Genomic DNA, 15,482 nt, shown 5'->3' with positions numbered 1-15,482 from the left:
CAAGGCAAGATGGTGGCTCAGCCTGGGGGAGGTGGCAAGAAGTCAGGGAAGGGGAAACTTTGACAGACGCAGGTTATAATTTTAAGATAGAACTCCTGAGCAAAAAGGTGGATTAAGGGGCGCCTGGTGGCTCAGTCGGTTAAGTGTCTGCCTTTGGCTCAGGTCATGATCCCGGGGTCCTGGGATCGAGCCCCGCCTTGGGCTCCCTGCTCAGCAGGGAGCCTGTGTCTCCCTCTCCATCTGCCTGCCGTTCTGCCTACTTGTGCTCTCTTTCTCTGTCAAATAAATAAATAAAAACTTAAAAAAAAAAAAAGATGGATTAGACGGAGGGGTGTATGGATAAGGACAGAACCAAGGACAACTCCTTGTTAGACTCCTAAGATTACCCACCTCTCTCTGCTCAACTCTTGCTTTCATCAAGCAACCACCTGCCTATTATTCTGCCTTGCACATTCTGTACTTGAACATCTGAATGGAACCTATAAATATTCCAATGACCAGAGCACAGATCCCCAATACAGTCTGGTTTCTAGAGCCAAACAAAGTGACAAGAGTTTTTAAAAGCAAAAATGAAGTACAGGCACATGGGAAGTCAGTGGGCAGTAAGAAAGTAAAACAAGGTTCCAGATCAAGGGGGGCAATCATGCAGTCCACAGAAAGGGGGAGTAGGATGAGCAAAAAGCACTATCAAAAAACAGGCTGGACAGCAAGGAAACACTCAAACAGCTTGCCAATAGAACAAAAACTTCCAGAATACAATATTTGCAAAATCCAGAAACCTTGTTTCCAACAGCAAATCCACTGAAATAAAATTATCTATATAAACTAAGTAGAAAAAACGAAAGGCATATAATCCCAGGAGAGTGTAGGCCCCTCTGCAAGACATCAATAAATCATGCTTGTGGCCATAAAGTGTTAAGAAAAAATAGATGTGTTGATGCAGTAATGATTCTTCCAGTTTGCTCCAAGTTTGCCAGTTTCCTCTCTGCGGAGGACTCCCACATATGCCTTAGAGCTGCACAGACAACCCAGACAGCTAAGGGCAGACTCCAAACAGCTCCGTTTTGACACACTATAAATTTGCTCTTCCACCAACCCGTCATTTAGGAACCTTTTTTCTCAGGATAAAACCACATCCTTGTTCTGGGTATTTGAAGCAGTGAGGATGCTGTCACCCAAACAGCCGGGGAAGGATTTTGGCAAAAGGCATGAAGAGCGGCTACCACAAGGTTCACAGGGCAAAAATGCAAAATAAATCCCATCAGAGTGAGGACACTGAGGTGAGCACCTTCAGCAGGGCCAGACTGAAGCTGCAATCCACGTAAGCAGTTCCCAGCTTACATATAAATAGAGAGAATGTGAAACCACCTTGTCAAAGGTAAAAAGATTTTACAGTCATTTCTTCTCATTTTTTAAAAAAAAAGATGGTTTTCTTCAGGATGCGTTTTCCTGACAAACTGTATTAAACATGAGAGTTAGGGTTCCAAGTTACCTGAAAAACGCCCATCACCACAAGCTGGATTTGAGTCTGAATAACAGCCCTGAACAGAGGGCCCGCCAAGGAAGCCAGCAAAAACTCCTGCCCAAAGCTTCTGCTGCAGGGCAGAGCCTCATGCAGAATTGCCCAGGACAGGCGGTCTCTCCAGGGCAATCCCAAGACACTATAAATCCCATTTCACATTCTTCTCAGAAAGATCCCCCCACTTGGGGCGCCTGGGTGGCTCAGTTGTTAGGCGTCTGCCTTCGGCTCAGGCCATGATTCCAGGGTCCTGGGATAGAGCCCCGCATCACTTTCCCATTCCCCCTGCTTATGTTTCTCTCTCTCTCTCTCTCTCTCTCTCTCTCTCTCTCTCTCTCTCGTCAACTAAATAAATAAATAAAATCTTAAAAAAAAAATGATCCCCAACTAAATCCCATTAAAGAGATGGCTGGCATTAAGTAGGTTTAATGGGAAGCCATGATTACAACAACCTGCCAGGTAGGTACTACGGAGGGAAAAGCCAAGGCTCAGAGAAAGTCAGTGAAATTGAGACACCTGTTGAAGTCTTACCGCTACTAAGTAGCAACCGGGTAGGGCGAGCGGCTGGAACCCAGGCCAGTCTGGCCCTCCACACCCTGCCTGGTGCAACTGAAAAGCAGATGTTGCTTTGATGGCAGGAGCCAGGTGGGCAGCTATGGGCAAGCACATGCCACCATGGAGCTTTGGGGAACAGAGCAGTTCTTCCTTTCTACTAAGGTCGTTTCATTTCAGGAAAGCAGAAGGGGAAGGCAAGGGAGAGCACCCCACACAAGTAACTTGTGGCAGGTGCTCTGTCAGGCTCTCCTGAAGGGGAGGAGAGAGGCTCCAGCAGGACCCACCAGCTCCACTTTGCAAACTCCAAAGGACAGCTGGAGTCCCTGGGAGGTGGCTGCCCCGGGCTGACATGGGCACGCCCCCAGAGCCCACCCACCCTCAACAACCGATGCCCAGCCAGTAGGCCTCATCTGTCAGTGAGCCTGCTCTCCTGGTGCAGGCCTAGAGACAGAGTACGCATATCGGCTGGGGCTCCTTCCAAAGCTTCCAACTGAGACTCAATGAGAGAACATGGGTGCACGTCCAAAGGAGCAAATCAGCAGCTGGACATAAAGGATACAATATGTGAATTACTTTCACCCTTGTCCCCTCCCACTCCTCTCTCCTCCTGGCCAGTCAATCCACTGATCCCGCTAACAGACCCCCAAGCCTATTTCTAAGATCTGCTGGGGACAGAGACATCTGTGTCCAGGTCACCACTTTGAACAACACCCAAAGAATTAACCATGGCCAAGAAAGAGACACTTGGTTGGATTAGGAGAAAGTTTTCATAATTGCAACTCACAAGAGCCATCAGCCTCTGGGCCAATTGCCCAGGTACTCAATATGGGGCAGATTTACTCTAGAGTGATTTCATTTCAAACAACAGTCAAGTCTGCATGCATTCCATCTGTAACTACTTGTACAACATGATCCTCTGTTCAAATTTCTAATTCCTGGAGGAAATACTGCCAACTGCTATATGAGTTTCTTGCCCACCTGATTTGATAGTTCAACCCTCATTGATGCCCATGATGCACTCCATCTGCCCGGCTACAAACCCTGAAATCCCCTTTAGCTCCTCCCACTCCTTCATCCGCTGCATATTTGGTCATTCAGTTGCTGTGTATCTTTCATCAAAATGTCTTCTGAGTTTAGTCCCATCACTCTGCCATCTCTATCCCCACTGTCATCACCCTCGTGAAAGCCACCCTCAATATTTCAAGAGCCCTAGCCTTATTCCTATTCAAGTTCTCCCCACCTCCCAACCTTAGTCCTCCTTCTCCTTCTAGGACAGTCACAGCAAATGACCACTGTTCTCGAAGTGTTCCCTGGCTCCTGACTCGCCAGCCCATTGGTCTAACCTTACCAAGGCCGACCTTTATAACCCACAGAGGATCCAGCTTCACTTTTCAGTTGCCTGAGTAATCGCTCTTCCTCACGTACGTGCCAACCTTGGTGCCACCTCCGTGTCTCTGTCCCTTCCTACCCCAAGATGCCACTTTTCAGATCCCATCCAGGTATCCAAACCACTAACTTTTCTAGATTTTATTGATCATTCCTATATCTGAAATCTCCATTCATACATGGTAAGTGCCACACTGTTTAAAATATAATACCCTATAAGTGCTTCAGGGTCTAACGCCATGACATCTCAGGGCTCAAGTCCCATCTGTGCCATGCACCAGTCTTTGAACAAGTCCCTGAGCAAACTATGTAACCTCCCTGACTCTCAGTTTCCTCTTTTGTAAAACAAGGTGACAATAGTAATTATAATTTACAAGCCAATTACTACTCCAATTAAATGAGATAATGTATATAAAAGTACCCAGTACCGTGTTTGACTCCTAGTACACACTCAAAATTGGTGCTCATACTCTGTACTATGCTAGAAACATCCACGTCATACTCTTCTTTACTGTGGTCCTCTGTTTCCCTCCTAAATACTCAAACCCTCCCAGGGCAGTGCTGGGTACCTGGTAGGCTCTCAGTAAGTGTGAATACTTCCTAATTAACACAAAACAAATCATTTTATTTTTAATCTCCTCAGAGGAAGCACACATACTGTTGTGCACCTCAAGCACCACCTCTAGTCTGGAGGCATGTTCAGATTCATTAAATTCTTGTCATTATTGCATTGACCTGCTGTTCCAGCCCTAAAAATAGGTGCTCTTGTTCCCATCTTCCCTGTGCTTGGGGACAAGAGGAGTCCTGGGCTGAATGCCCATAATACTGAACATGAGCGGCAGCCCAGAGGCCCAGGCTACCTCCACAGAGACCAGCCCTCTTGTCATCTCCCCAAGGGGCACCTTGTGTGATCATGCCCACCAAGATCCCTCCGGCACCCAGAGTCACAACACAAAAAACACCAAGCAAGGACCCAAGACACCTCTCCCTAGCTTGTCAAGGGTCAAGTTTATGACTTTTTAGATTATAACATGACAAAACAAAAATACGGTATTGGTTATTTTTAATAACATTTTTTATTCCAAAATAAATGTTCATGATTTTGAAAAAACAGGGACGCCTGGGTGGCTCAGTCACTTAAAAGTCCAACTCTTGATCTCAGCTCAGGTCTCAATCTCACAGTGAGTTCAAGTCCCCTGTTGGGCTGCATGCTGGGCGTGGAGACTACTTTAAAAAAAAATAAAAATAAAAAAGATAGAAAAACAGAAAAGATGCAGCTTTACTAGCATAAGTGCACAAGACCCCAACTGTTCCACATCCTCAGCAATCAGTATCCCAACCATGACAGAGATGTACAAAGTGCTTTGTTAGGACAGGAAAATTAGCGTCTAACTCAGCTTGGGGACGGGGGAGTGGTGACAGCTTTACAGAGAACATCTGAGCTGGTTTTTAAGGATCAGTAGGGTTTTCCTTGGCGGGGTAAGGGTTTGGGAGAAGGCATTCCAGGCCAAGGGAAGAGCATGCACCAATGCATGGAGGCTGAAAGCATGGAGCATGTAGAACACAAAGTCCCTTGGGCCAAAGGGAATGTAAGCAGAGGTTAGGAGCTAAGTGACAACACTGGCAAGGAAAGTTGGATCAACTTGGTAAACTGATTTGAGGTGCTATGTTAGGAAAGCCTGAATGGTGCTTTGAATATATCTAGGCAGCGAAATGACATAATGAGACCATGTTTTAGAAAAACTAAGGATGGGGCCCCTGGGTGGCTCAGTGGGTTAAAGCCTCTGCCTTCGGCTCAGGTCATGATCCCAGAGTCCTGGGATCGAGTCCCTCATCGGGCTCTCTGCTCAGCAGGGAACCTGCTTCCCCCTCTCTCTCTGCCTGCCTCTCTGCCTACTTGTGATCTGCCTCTCTGTCAAATAAATAAATAAAATCTTAAAAAAAAAAAAAAGAAAGAAAGAAAGAAAAAGAAAAACTAAGGATGCAGTGTGACAGACCGAAGGAAGGCAAGGTGGTCAGTTAAGAAAATTCTTGTGCAATAGGCCAAGCAAGAAATGATGTCACCTTGAGCCTGGGCTGTGGATAAGGAGAGAGGAGGCTACCCTGGAACCTGGTTTCTAGTCGGATGTGAAATAAAAGAGAGGGAGAGCTTTTGGCTTTCGGCTTGGAGGAGGCGAATGTGTGACTCTCTTAGGTGTTCCTGAATCTGGGCTCATCCGACACCAGCAGCCTCCACCATGCCACCTAAGTTCAAACTCACCGGTGGTGAAGGTGGAGTCACGTCTGCCCTGGCCCCATAGATCGGCCTGTTGGGTCTGTCTCCAAAAAACGTTGGTGATGACATCGCCAAGGTGACCAGTGATTGGAAGATCTAAAGATTACAGTGAAACTGTCCATTCAGAACAGACAAGCCCAGACTAAAGGGGTACCTTCTGCCTGTGTCCTGATTATCAAAGCCCTCAAGGAACCACCAAGAGACAGCAAGAAACAGAAAAACACTGAGCACAGTGGAAGTATCAATTTTGATGAGATTGTCAGTATTGGCCAACAGATGCAGCACCAATCTTTAGCCAGAGAACTCTCTGGAACCATCAGAGAGATCATGGGGACTGCCCAATCTGTCGGCCACCAAGTTGATGGTTGTCACTCTCATGACATTATAGATGACATCAACAGTGGAATGCTGTGGAATGCCCAGCTAGTTAACTACAAAGAAAAATATTTCAATAAAGGATCATTTGACCAAAATATAAATAATTAAATAAAAGATGGGGCACCTGGGTGGCTCAGTTGGTTAAGTTTCTGCCTTTGGCTCAGGTCATGGTTCCAGGGCCCTGGGATTGAGCCCCATATTGGGCTCTCCATTCGGTGGGGAGCCTTCTTCTCCCCCTCCCTCTCCCTCTGCCTGCCGCTCTGCCTACTTGTGCTCTCTCTCTCTGTCAAATAAATAAATAAAATATTTTTAAAAAGAAAAGAAAAGAGGGGTGCCTGGGTGGTTCAGTGGGTTAAAGCCTCTGCCTTCAGCTCTGGTCATGATCCGAGGGTCCTGGGACTGAGCCCCGCATCGGGCTCTCTGCTCAGCGGGGAGCCTGCTTCCCCTGATCTCTCTGCCTGCCTCTCTGCCTACTTGTGATCTCTGTCTGTCAAATTAATAAATACAAAAAATCTTAGGAAAAAAAAAAAAAGAAGAAGAAAAGAAAAGAGAGGGAGATACACGCATCCCACAGAAGCGTTATTCACAATAGGCAAAAACGGAGTCAAGCCAAGTGTGAATGGATAAACAAGAGGTGGTCTACACATATTATGGACTGTTACTCAGCTTTAAAAGGAAAGGAAATTCTGACACATACTACAACATGGACAAACCTTGAAAACATGGTAAGTGAAATAAGCCCATCACAAAAAGGTAGCTATTATATGGGCTTGGTTTCATAAGGTACCTAGAGCAAATTCATAGTGACAGACAACAGAATGGTGGTTGCCAGGGGCTGGGAGGCTGGTGGGCTGGGGAGTTACTGGTTAAGGGAGACAGAGGTTCAGTTTTGCAAGATGAAGACCTCCAGAGACCTATGGTGGTGATGGTCACGCAACAACATGAATGCCCTTTAATGCTACCAAACAGTACGCTTAAACATGGTTAAGATGGTTAAATTTACATTATTTGCACTTTATACAATTTTTTTTAAGTAAGAGAGGGAGAGGAAGTCAGAGTTGATAATATTGTACATCTCCCAGCCTGTAGCCCTAAATGAAGGCCAGCACCTTTAACTGTGCTCCAATCTACAGCAAGAACAATGCAGGGGAGTGAAAACAGAATTCAGAGCTGTGCAGATGTCCGGGCTCAATACAACTGAGGACACAATCTTTCCCGAAATGCTCCCTGACAGGACAAGCATTGTCTCTTACATTCCTAGACTCTAAAAATGATACAACTTGAAACATAATTAACGTCAGCCAAAAAGAAACAGGAAGTGAATTCTTGATTATTCGTTTGGAAAAGCGGGATTCCAGTGTATGTGGGGCAGGTTACACAAATATGTCAATTTCACTCCTTTCTGAAACACAAAGAACAGAACAGTAGAGACATGTTTTTAAAAAGCATCAACCTTAGCCACAAAATCTGGAAACCAGACTGCAGATGGAGAAGCAGTACAAGACTAAGATGACAAAAAGGAACCCTAGCTAGGCCTGCAGCAGAAAAAACCAAGATCTGATCTGATGTCCACCCCAGAACTTCCAAGAGACTCCAGAATTAGTAGCCCTGGGTAACTCTGCAAGGTGGGATGAGACAAGGGCTGAAGAACAATGCAGGGCAGTGAAAAGAGAATTCGCTCTCAAGAAGGAAGGTTTGAAAACCCATCTAGGTAGCAACCAGAGCCCAAATCCCTCCTGCACTCGCAGTGGACTCTCCCACACGGGCAAACCACTGGAGATTTATTATCTAGAGCAGGTAAAAACATGGGACTCAGGTATGTGGGACAAGGAGCTCAGTTAGGAACAGAGGTTCCATTCTAAATACATGGAGACTTAGAGGTGTGTGTGTAATGTATGTGTATCAGTCCAGATGTGGACCAAAAATGCCAACCATTCTAGGTTTTTCAGGCAGGAAGGGATTTAATACAGGGAATTAGAGGGTACATACTCATGGTTAGAGCTGTGAAAGCTGAGGTCAGAGAAATCACCACTCATGTTCAGGAATCTAGACATACAAGCATCGTAAGATACCGCATAGATGATCCCAGTTCCCCCATGGCTGAGGTGGCCTTGAGTCCCAAATGATACTCTGAAGCTGACAGGAAAATCCCATATCTGCCACCGGCTACTGATACAGTAACAATGTGGCTTCTCTTTCTGAAACTCTCACTGGCAGAATAGAAATCAGAATCCTTCTGTCTGGGAGGCCTCGGTGGCTCAGTAGGTTAAGCATCTACCTTCAGCTCAGGTCATGATCCCAGAGTCCTGGGATTGAGTACCGATGGAGCTCCCTGCTCAGTGGGGAGTCTGCTTCTCCCTTTTCCTCTGCTCCTCCCTCCTTGTGGCTCTCTTTCTCTCTCCTCTCTCAAACAAATAAATAAAAATCTTTCAAAGAAAAAAAAAAAGCATGCTTGGGTGGCTCAGTTGTTTAACTGACTGCCTTCGGCTCAGGTCATGATCCTGGAGTCCCAGGATTGAGTCCCACATCAGGCTCCCTTCTCAACAGGGAGTTTGCTTCTCCCCTTGATGCTCCCCCCTCTCATGCTCTCTCCCTCAATAAATAAAATCTTAAAAAAAAAAAAAGAAAGAAAGAAAAAGAATCTTTCTGTCAAAAGATTCAGGCAACTATAGCATCCAGGTTCCCAGCCCCTACAACATGCAGCATAGGAGAGAGCCTAACAAAACAGGGATAAGATTAAGAACCCTCCAAAAAAAAAAAAAAAAGATTAAGAACCAGAAGACCATATCCAGCCATATCCAATATCCAGATGCCAAGACCACCCTAGTCCTCTCCTCCCACTCAGTTCCCCGCTCCCCCAGTATTGGCCGATAGACCTTCACTTTCCAGGCAAAAGATGACAAAAGTCTCCTGACCAGTCGCCAAAAGGAAAAAATCAGGATGCTAAAATTAAGGTTCTCGAGCAAATAGCCCAGCCAGATCACCTTCCAGTGAAGTTCACAAGTCAACAGAATAAGGAATTCCCACCTCCAAAAAGCCCAATGATTCCCAGCAAAGTAGCTGCAATTTTTTTTCAAATGTCTCAAATTCTCTAAACTTTAATTTGCTTCAAAAAGAATGTACATGAGGGGTGCCTGGGTGGCTCAGTGGGTTAAAGCCTCTGCCTTCGGCTCAGGTCATGATCCCAGGGTCCTGGGATCTAGCCCCACAGCGGGCTCTCTGCTCAGCAGGGAGCCTGCTTCCTCCTCTCTCTCTGCCTGCTTCTCTGTGATCTCCGTCTGTCAAATAAATAAATAAAATCTTAAAAAAAAAAAAAGAAAGTACATGAGACATATAACACTGATAGCTGAGCTAAGATTAACAACCACTTATTCAATCACCACAAATGTGAAACTGTGAACCCAGAAAGGCCACAGTGCAGGTGGGATGTGTCACTAGAGTAACTGGTTGCGCCCACACTCTAGAACTCTCGAACTCTGGTTTTCAAAGTATGACCTGGAAACCTTGTCATGTACCCAAGTCCCTTCAAGTCATCTGCGAGGCCAAAACTATTTTCATAACAGGAACTTATCTGCCTTTTCCACTCCTGCTCTCTCCTGAGCATACAGAGGCATTTTTAGGAGACTGCATGACATCTGGTGACACCACCACTCTAAGAGCTAACAGAATGGAAGTTATTTAAAATTTTTCTCAGTCTTCATTTCTAACAGGGTAAATATCAATAGACAGAAACCACAAAAAAGCTCTCTGGCATCCTTGAAAATATTTAAGAGTATATAGGGGCCAAAAATCTTGAGATTCATTGCTATAAAACATTTCAGTTAGTTGCTTTTGGAAAGGAACTTTTAATATGTGAAACTAATTAGAATGAGTTTAAGTTTATATCTTCAAAGGGAAAAGAAATAGGAAATGTTTTACTATCTTAAATCTGTTGATCCCTTAGGAGGAAGATTTTTCCAGATAGACCCCCAAATTAAAATTTTTTCCCCTACAAGTAAGCACAAAGATGCAAGTCTCACTTCTGGAAGGTAGCATGCACACCGCTACAGTAGGGAGCCCCTAATAGGAGCTGTTTCTACAAGTAAATGATCTCCAAGCCTTTCCCAGTAGCTATGTAAACCAGCCAGTACCATGAGACCCCGGCTCCCCGGAGTTTTACAAAGGAATGTGTCCTTTGGGATTGCCAAGGGATCGCAGAGCTTCAGAGAATGGGAAACAAGCTCGTTTTTACAAACTCATGCTGATGCTGCAAGGGAAGGAGAGGTGTGAGGGACTGCTTATGCTGGTGTCATATCCTCTCAGGCCACCTTTTTGGTGTGCGCAGCTGCTTGTCATAGCAGGTGTGGCCAGATGCCCATGCCTCACTGCACTGGGATCTCTCTCTTCTCAGCAGCTGCTGGTTGTGGGAAGGCTTCTCAGGAATCCCCTCTGGCACAAATACAAACCTGGAAGAGGGAGCACCCTTGGAGCACCCTTGACCACCAGACCAGTGGATAAATACTCCCCTCTCCATGTCTCAGGTGGAGGATATCGAGGCCCATCCAACAGTTCCCCAGAGGTCCCTGGCCTGACTGAGCACCAGTGGTCCATCATGGTAGCCGGCTCAGTAACTCACTCTTGAATTGGCTTTCCTTTCTCCCCTTTGTTACTATTCCCTTGGATGTTCTTCCTCTTATGTTCCCTGGGATACCTTTCCAAAATAAAGTGCCCATGGTAAGTCCTTGTCTCAGTCTTTCAGTTGACCCCAGCTAAGAGAAGGCATAAGATAAGCTCTCCACCTCCAACCAGGTGGGAAAGGGGCATGGTTAGCACAAGAATGGCCCAGCTCCTCCCTGATCCTGAAGTTTGGTAGAAGGTTTCACATCTAGCAGATGTTTTAAAATGGCTAGTTAAGTAAAAAGAGAATGAAATCATGGCCAGCTATGGAAGAGAGACTACAATACTGCTGTGTTATATGACACAGACTCTAATATGGATTTCAGAGGAAACAATGAAGTCTCAAGCAGAAGATGATCAAGACAGGAGATGTTTCTGGAAAAGATGAATCTTTGCCACCAGAAACCCAGAGACTGACCTCCCTGGAGCTGGCAGCCTAGAAGGTGAGGGGATGCAGGAGGGCAGAGTACATTCAGATGAATGAGGGGTTCAACAACCAAGGGATGAGTAGATTTTACATCGTGGGCCATGAAGCCTTGTGAGAAAAAGTGTGGAACAATGTCTCCACTTAACCATACCAAACTTTCTACATACCCCAGACAATCAAACACTTGGGCTTGACTCTTTATCTCTTTCTTTTCTTCCTAGAGTGATTATGATTTGTCCAGGCATACTTTACACATTAATTTATTTATTCCGCAAAGCAATCTTATGAGGTAGGTTCTATTATTACCCCAATTGACAGATGGAGAACCTGGAACATAGAGAAGTTACACAGGTGGGAGACAGAACTGGGGTTGAACCCCACCAGTCTGGCTCTCTCTCACACTTTGTCCCCCACAGTCAATAAAGTCACCACATCCCACATGATAAGCCCACATGATTCCTTTCGCACTGTTTCCCATATGTTGTCTCCTTAGCATTTTTGGAACCTATAACCACAGGTAATTCATACAATTCCTAGGCATTAGTTGGGTTCCTGGTATATATATGTATCGGATGTTGGGCCAGCTGCGGGGGATAAAGATGCAAAGGACTCACTCTCCAGGAAGGTCCCATTACATACCTTGCAAGATGAGCCATGTCATGGAGAGGTGAACCTGCAGGTCAAGGTGGGAAGTTGGGCCTGGGCTGAAATTGGGATGAATTGGTAGGCAAAAAGCACAAATTCTCACTCATCCCAAAAGTGTCACTGAGTATCTGCCCTGTGCTAAGCCCTAGAAGGTAGGAAGGAAGGAGAGGGACACTGAAATGAGTTACTACACAGACCCACTCAATCTTCATACTCACACAGGTAAGGAATAGCAAAGCTGGTCACACCAGGCCTTAGACATGATCTGTAATAAAAAATGATCAATTCCTTCTCCCTCTAACACCACTTTAAGTCACATAACTTAGAGTAGTCTTCCATAACTGACCATATTAAATCAAGTTCCTGTTATAGGTATTCAAAGCTCTAATCTTCTACTCTCCACTTGGTTATGACCTCACTACTCATTAAATCAATCTTTTTCTTCCCAGGACATTATAAGCAAGTAAGAAGAAAATATTCACACTTTATGTGTTTGTCCACATGTGATTTACCTTTCTAGATGTTGGTCTTACTTCTATCCGTCTTTATCTGTGGCCATTTTCAAAAGTATCCAATGATTTTTTTTTCCCCACTCACATGGCTTTGGTCTTTCCTCTACCACAGTCCCATGGCACCTGTAGACTAAAGTCTCTGGGGTGTTTGGCACCATTGGATTTTACTCTTGTATGGTTCTAACAGCCATGCATGTATGAGCTGGCACATAGTAGGTGCTCAAGAACCCAAATCTGATTCATGATGAAGTGTTAAGTACCATAGGGAAAGATCTCCCATGATCAAACACTGTGCTTTAATATAACTTGTTATAAAACCTTCTTTCTCTTTCTCCTCATAGATAATGAAATATACTGATTCATCGGCCTTGTAAATAAGCCCAGTCTCCTGAAGGAACTACTGTGATATGAATGAAATCATCATTTTATGCTGGACATGATGCTTCTAGAATAGTGTTTGGCACACCATTAACTCCCAGTAACTATTTGTGGAAGTGAATTAAAATAATCAGCTTTATTTCACACCTACCACATACTTTATAATACGATAAAGATTTCCAATAACAAAGTTGGTAAGATGAATTTGAAGAGCAACCCCAATCAAACATAGAAAAAGTAGTTTCAGCCACTCTATACGTTGTACTATCTTAAAAGACTAGCCCACTTTCTTTTTCCCGTTTCCTGGACTTCACAATCTATGACTTGCTTAAGTTAGTTAAGACCATCAGTCCTCTTCCACCCTTAGGAGCTACTAGTGGGAACCTGCCCATCACTGGACACAAAATCTGAAAATGGCATTTTCAAATACTTTGTGGAGAGTACAATTTAACGACACTCCTGACAGTCACTTTAAGGAGTGTGATCATAATATACTAAGTATATAAATACAACCATCTCATTCCACTTAGACCTTTTGAAAGAAAGTAAGTAATCAAAAAAGTTAAATTTTTATCCCCCAAATGATCTGGAATTAACATAAAAGAAAAACCGAATATCGTAGGGAGGATACAAATTCTGGAACTCCAGTATATAACAAACAAAAACGCTTTGAAATCAGTCAGTATCAATCTAGCAGACAATGAACTTGGAAAATTTGCCTCTCATTTGGGCTTTTTTTTTTTCCCCTCCAACAATACTCTACATAAACGTGAATAAAGTGTGATAGACTATTGTTTGAAACCTGCCTCAGTCCCTCTAATCCATGCACCTCCCGGTTGCATTGAGATCTGCCGGGTGACACATGAGATCTAAAGTGGGTGGATAAAAATAACCTGGTCCTCAAAAAGACATGATAAACGCCAGACAGCTGAGTCACTTTGAAGCCCAACTGACTCTGGAAAGGGACATTCACCCTCCTTTTCCTTGTCGCACATATACATGCCACCTGGTGAAAAACACCACCAACCGCCCGGGGTGGAAGGCGGTGATCTGTCGTAACTTCCCCCCTCCGGTCTCAGGTCACGACCCGCGGCTAAACTTTTAATAATTTATACTAATGCATTTCAGCCCAGGCGATGCACGTAGAGCAGTAAGGGGAACGACTGAAAGAAACCGTCATAATCCCTCAGACCCCCTATTTGCCGCCCGGTTGGAGGGACCCGAAGGTTTCTTCTGACATTCTAGCGGGAAGACCGGGAGTGGGGAGCAACGGAAAGTGGAGGAAGAAAAGCCCAGCGAGGACGTCAGAATTGCCCAGGACTGGGCGTCCCCGGGCAAAGCAAACGGTCCCAGAAAAAGGAGGGCTGTGTGTGTCGGGGGCGGGGGGGTGGGGATCGATGCGGTCCACCCAGCCGCCCTCCGCTCTCGCCTCAGGGAGGACGCAAACCATCCGCAGCGCGCGGCCGAGCTCGGGGAACTCTTCCATTGGATCCGTCTTTCAAACGGTGGCGGGGCTGGGGCCGGGCGGCTGGGACCTGGGGCCCTGTCAGCCTGGGAAGGCTGGCAGAGCAAACCCCGCGGCGCCCGGGTCTTCAGCCGCAGCAGCCTCGGGGAACGCGGCGCCCCGCACGCAGGAGGCGCTCCCTCGGCGTCTGCCGAACTGCAGCGCCCCTGAGCCAACTCCGCCGCCGGGGGAGGAGGTCCCGGGCTGCCACTGCGCATCTTCTCCCCCAGCTTCACGTGCCGCCCAGTTCCGCGGCTCGCGGCCGCCACAGGCCGCGGGCACCGCGACCCTCCCCCGAGGCGCCGCGAACGCCGCCGAGCCTCACTTACGGGGGAGTCGTACGAGAAGGCGCACTCGTTCTTGTACACCCTGTCCCCCGACCTGGGCACGCGGATCGTGGGCATGTGAGGCACCAGCAGCTCGCCGATGTCTCCTGCAGCCATCTTCCTGCTGCCGCTGCCGCCCGGCATGCCGAACAGGGCGCCCCGGCGCTGCATGGCCGCGGCGTGCACCGGAGCGGAGCCGAGCCGGGTCGGGCCGGAGCGCTGGGTCTGCCCGCAGCGGCGGCGGCGGCGGCGGCGGGCTGCGCGGGCGACGCGAGCCGAGCCGGGGCTGGCGGGCGGAGAGGGCCGCGGGGCGGGAACGGGCACCGGGGGCCTGGGGCGGGCGGGCGGGCGGGCGGGGGTGTGGGGGACGCTGCTATTTTTAATCCAATGGCGAATCGCCGGCCCAGCTGCAGCGTCAGGCGGGGCGCTGGGGAGCACCAGCCGCAGCGCGCCGGGGAGGGGGCGCTGGAGAGGGGCCCTGCGCCGGGATCCGGCTCGGCGGGGGGCGCGGGGGGCGCCGAACGAGCCCCCCAACCCCGGCACGGGAGCTGGTAGCGAGCGGGGTGCTCCCCTCGCCCCCGACGGCGGGCTGCGATGGGGCACCCCACGGTGTTTTCTACCCTAGATCGATAGGTTGCGAAAGAGCAACTCCGAGGTAGCTACACAAAGAGCAGGATTTGGGGGTTTAAAAACCGCTTGCTTTTAAAACAACTGCAGATAAAAGCGGGGGCTTCGCCTGCCTGGGTAGGGGTGGGACTCGATGTGCAAATCTGGATTGCACAGCGTCGGGCCCAAATCTAAATTTGCGCTGTGCACTTAGGTGTTACCCTCACTAAACCTTGTGCCCCACTTTTTTAACATCTAAAGCTTATTAAAAGAGAATAGAACAGGATCCAGTGAGGATGGACGTAGATTTTTGCA

General features: G+C 47.1%; 1 protein-coding gene across 3 annotated transcripts in view; it reads right to left on the bottom strand.

The window, feature by feature from the left end:
• Positions 1-14,888, bottom strand: part of USP13 (ubiquitin specific peptidase 13) — a 110,086-nt gene extending 95,198 nt beyond the window's left edge. For all 3 annotated transcript variants that reach the window (XM_080800587.1, XM_080800588.1, XM_080800589.1), the window contains exon 1: positions 14,565-14,888. In XM_080800587.1, coding sequence (XP_080656713.1) covers positions 14,565-14,732 — 168 coding nt within the window. In that variant the 5' untranslated portion in view covers positions 14,733-14,888. The remainder of the gene's footprint in view (positions 1-14,564) is intronic.
• Positions 14,889-15,482: the final 594 nt, after the last annotated feature.

Source organism: Martes martes (genome assembly GCF_963455335.1).
Source record: "Martes martes genome assembly, chromosome: 1".
Classification (NCBI taxonomy): domain Eukaryota; kingdom Metazoa; phylum Chordata; class Mammalia; order Carnivora; family Mustelidae; genus Martes; species Martes martes.
The sequence above is the reverse complement of the archived record's forward strand: the minus strand, read 5'-3'. Positions and strand labels throughout refer to the sequence as shown.